The sequence below is a fragment of the Lactuca sativa genome, chromosome 8 (assembly GCF_002870075.4).
Source record: "Lactuca sativa cultivar Salinas chromosome 8, Lsat_Salinas_v11, whole genome shotgun sequence".
NCBI lineage: Eukaryota > Viridiplantae > Streptophyta > Magnoliopsida > Asterales > Asteraceae > Lactuca > Lactuca sativa.
Genome location: NC_056630.2, coordinates 206,707,630 through 206,711,563, shown reverse-complemented (window position 1 = coordinate 206,711,563; position 3,934 = coordinate 206,707,630). Strand labels below are relative to the sequence as shown.

Genomic DNA, 3,934 nt, shown 5'->3' with positions numbered 1-3,934 from the left:
TATCGGTATGAGCCTTGCGGGACGTTTCCACTCTCTTAAGGTTCTGTTTAACATTAAAAATTAGATTATATTTTAGATAAATTATTACATGTATCGTGCGTTACCTTCTTATAGCAAGTACTGCTATATGAGCTCGACCCCCCACGATTCACAGTTATTTGCATTTGACGGATTTTTTTGTTCCTTTCTGAAGCACTTTTGTGTTCGTCCGTTTGGAAATACTCAATTGTTTTCTTCTTATTATAAACATCCATATGATTTGGAGGTTTGGCTAATGCTCCCGGGATATCCTCATACCCTCCGACTTCCAAAAAATATTCTTTTACAGCAGTTTTACACTCTCGATAACCTTTTAACAAAGTTGCTTGAAAACTCTCTGTCAACATATGAGCGTCTGGATCCTGGTACATCTGATCCAAATCAAACTTTGACTACAAAAAAATAAAAAAATAATAAAAAAAGTTAACCTAGTAAAAACCAGTCATAATTAACCATATAAAATATTTTTATATAAATAATTGACCCCTTAATGTTGTATTACTGTATCCTTTATTGCAGGGGAAACTTTTTTCCAAGTCCATTTATCAAAAGAGACCATTTGCCACATGGTTTTTCCAACTTCTCATGCAAACATGTCTTTCGACTCTTCTACAGGATCATATGTCATATCCTTATCATAATCCATATTAATTGGTTTGCCCTTATTATTTAAGATCGCTCTTTCAAGCTTGATATTTTTGGCTTTGCCTCGGACTTTCCTACGTTGGTCAACTACAAATATAATTAAAAATTATTAGAAACGGTATTTAACTTATTATAACTGAATAAAAATAGTAAATAAAATTCATAATAAGACTTACGGTCTTGCTCATGATGACCAGCACCTCTACCACCTGGGAATTGTGGGTCCTCAGCTCCATCACCCCCGTGTGCACGGCCCATAACAGCAGCCATGGTATACTTTTTTCTATTATAGCATTGATTATTAAATGACATTATAAATTATAATTCATAATGGCATGTAAAGTACAATGTTATAACTGAAAAACAAAAAAAAAGTATGATGTTGTAATTCAAAATGTTATTTAAAGTACAATAATATAGTTAAAAAAAAGTAGGATGCTATATATACCGTCCCATTTTTTTTAATTATAACATTGTACTTTAAATAACATTGTGAATTATCTAATCTTAATTTTTTTTCTTTTTCAATTATAGCATTATACTTTACATTGCATTATGAAATAGCATCCTACTTTTTTAAATGAAATTATTAGTTATAGAATCCTACTTTCTTTGTTTTTTAATTATAGCATTGTAATTTTGAAGTTTGCCTAATTAAATCATAACATTATACATACATACATTCTTGTTTGCATATATATATATATATATATATATATATATATATATATATATGCATCATACATATACACATATACAAAAATACACAATATATACAAATACACATATGCATATATTTTAACATATATATATATATATATATATATATATATATATATATATATATATATATATAGGCTTAGGTTATTTTGTTTTTACTAAGTATTGTGTGCCAGAATGCACAGATCTGGACCAATGGATGAAATTAATCAATGGACATGATTTGTGAGTGTATGATATTACAATGGGGTAACATGTAGCATATAATCACACAATTTTAAGCAAAAGGGTATTTTGGACAATTAACTACATTTATAAAAGAAAATTTTCGGATTTTTAGGGATGATTAATTATCTTAATTTAAAAAAATATGAGTTTTTTAATTAATTTAATTTCAATTTTTTACCGATTTTATTCTGTCAGAATATTTTTTTCTTAGAATGATGCTCTTTCAGAATTTTATTCTAATAAAATATTATTTTGTTAGAATGATGCTCTTTCAGAATTTTATTCTAATAGAATATTATTGAAGAATAACAAAATTTTTGAATCAGATGTTGAAAAATAACAAACATTCTAATATATTCTTATACATCCGAACTTTAATACAAATTCATACATATTCTTATAGACTAAAATCTTTATACATTTTAATATAATTATACATATTCTAAAAGAATATCAATGTCTTCAACGCCTTCGTCCAGACATTCCTATCACAAATACAACAAAAACTAATAATTGTTAAAAACATGTTACTTGCGATTAACTATCACTTAATATATTCTGGTAGAATACATAGAATATGACAGAATACATATAATACATTCTGGCAGAATACATCGATTTTATTCTGGTAGAATACATTTTGATAGAATATTTTTTTGTTAGAATGATGTTGTTTCAGAATTCTATTCTAATAGAATAAAAAGAACTCACCTTTCATACTTGATTTATTAGATAGATGACCGAATGTATCAATCTCGCCTCCCCAGAAATCGTAAGGAAAGAAGATGGCTACTTTGTTTAATAACCCGAAACCTAATCTATCAATTGCATCTTTCTTTCTTTCAGGAAGATCGGGGATGAATTCGATTGATTTCTTCTTTAGCACGCCTAATGGAACTGTACAGAGAACCATATCTGCATGATAATCTTGTCCGTTTGCAGAGATTGAGACGCCATTAGATCCATATTTGATGTGTTCGACTGTTTGATTGTAGAAAATAGGAAGGTTTTCGGATAATGCTCTGATGAACAGATCGTTTCCTCCTAAAATGAAGCAATGATCACCACCCATTTCAAACGGATCATCTTGATCCCAGAAAACCATAGAGAGATTTGATATTAATGTTGCATTTGCGTATGCTAGATTAGCTAAGAGCCAATCTAGGAGAATTTTCTCTTGTGGGTCTTCTGCTACTCTATAAACTTGTCGGAAAGCTTCTAGAGCTGTACCTAATGGAACGCCAATGGATTTTGCTTCCTCCATCATTGATTGTCGGAGCTTACAGACGCTATCCAGGAGTTTATTGAAGGAAACTTCAACTTTTGAATCGATTTCAGGGTTTACAGTTCTTCCATTGGGGAGATAAAGAGGGCAAATGTCTCTAACTTTGTGAAGAGGAAACCCTAGTTGTCGAGCTAGAACGCCGAGAGGATTGCCATTGATTTCGGTGAGTACATTGCCGCCTAGATCTGCTGCAGCGACACAAACGCCAGCTGACATTTTCTTCGTGCGAACACGACCGCCTGGTCGGGATCTGCCTTCTAGAACCACGACTTTAAACCCTAGAAAAATCAATTGCCTTGCTGCTACTAATCCAGAGAGTCCGGCGGGTGTAGACGATGATTTTTAGAGAAAAGGGGGAATCGGTGGTCTAATTTAAGGGATTTGATCTATGAATCAAGGGATTTAATTTTGGTTATTATTTACTTTATATGCAGAATTACATATCTAGCCATATCTTGATTATTTAAGAATTAATTTTTTCCTGAATTCCTATTGGTGCATTTATGCACACAATAGTTATCAAAAACATTTAAACCTATCTCTCTCTCTCTCTCTCTCTCTCTCTATATATATATATATATATATATATATATATATATATATATATATATATATATATTATAGATTATATACCAAAAACTACACAATATTTACAAATACACATATGCATACATCATAAAGACATTTTTACTATAATCAAATACATATACCACATATACATACTTTCACATATATACATAATAGCATTCTACTTACACAAAATACACATGTTTTCATATACATATTATACACACATAGATACACAAAATACACATATTTTCACATACCTAAACCAAATACACCCAAAAAAAACACTTGATGATGAAATAAATACACTATTTTTACACACATATACCAAATTCCACTTAATATATATAAGCACACATATTTTGCAACAAAATCTCGAAATTCAAAGTATAAAGAACCCGTGGTGGCCGGAATTGAAGAGATGGTGTAGTGGTTGGTGGTAGTCCTCAG

General features: G+C 30.4%; 1 protein-coding gene across 1 annotated transcript; it reads right to left on the bottom strand.

The window, feature by feature from the left end:
* Positions 1 to 2,320: 2,320 nt before the first annotated feature.
* LOC111915269 (lysine-specific histone demethylase 1 homolog 1) lies at positions 2,321 to 3,256 on the bottom strand (the record flags this gene model as incomplete). The annotated part of the gene is made up of 1 exon (XM_042897369.2): positions 2,321 to 3,256. A coding segment is annotated over one exon (936 nt), but the record flags the coding sequence as incomplete, so codon positions are not given.
* Between the last annotated feature and the right edge of the window lie 678 nt (positions 3,257 to 3,934).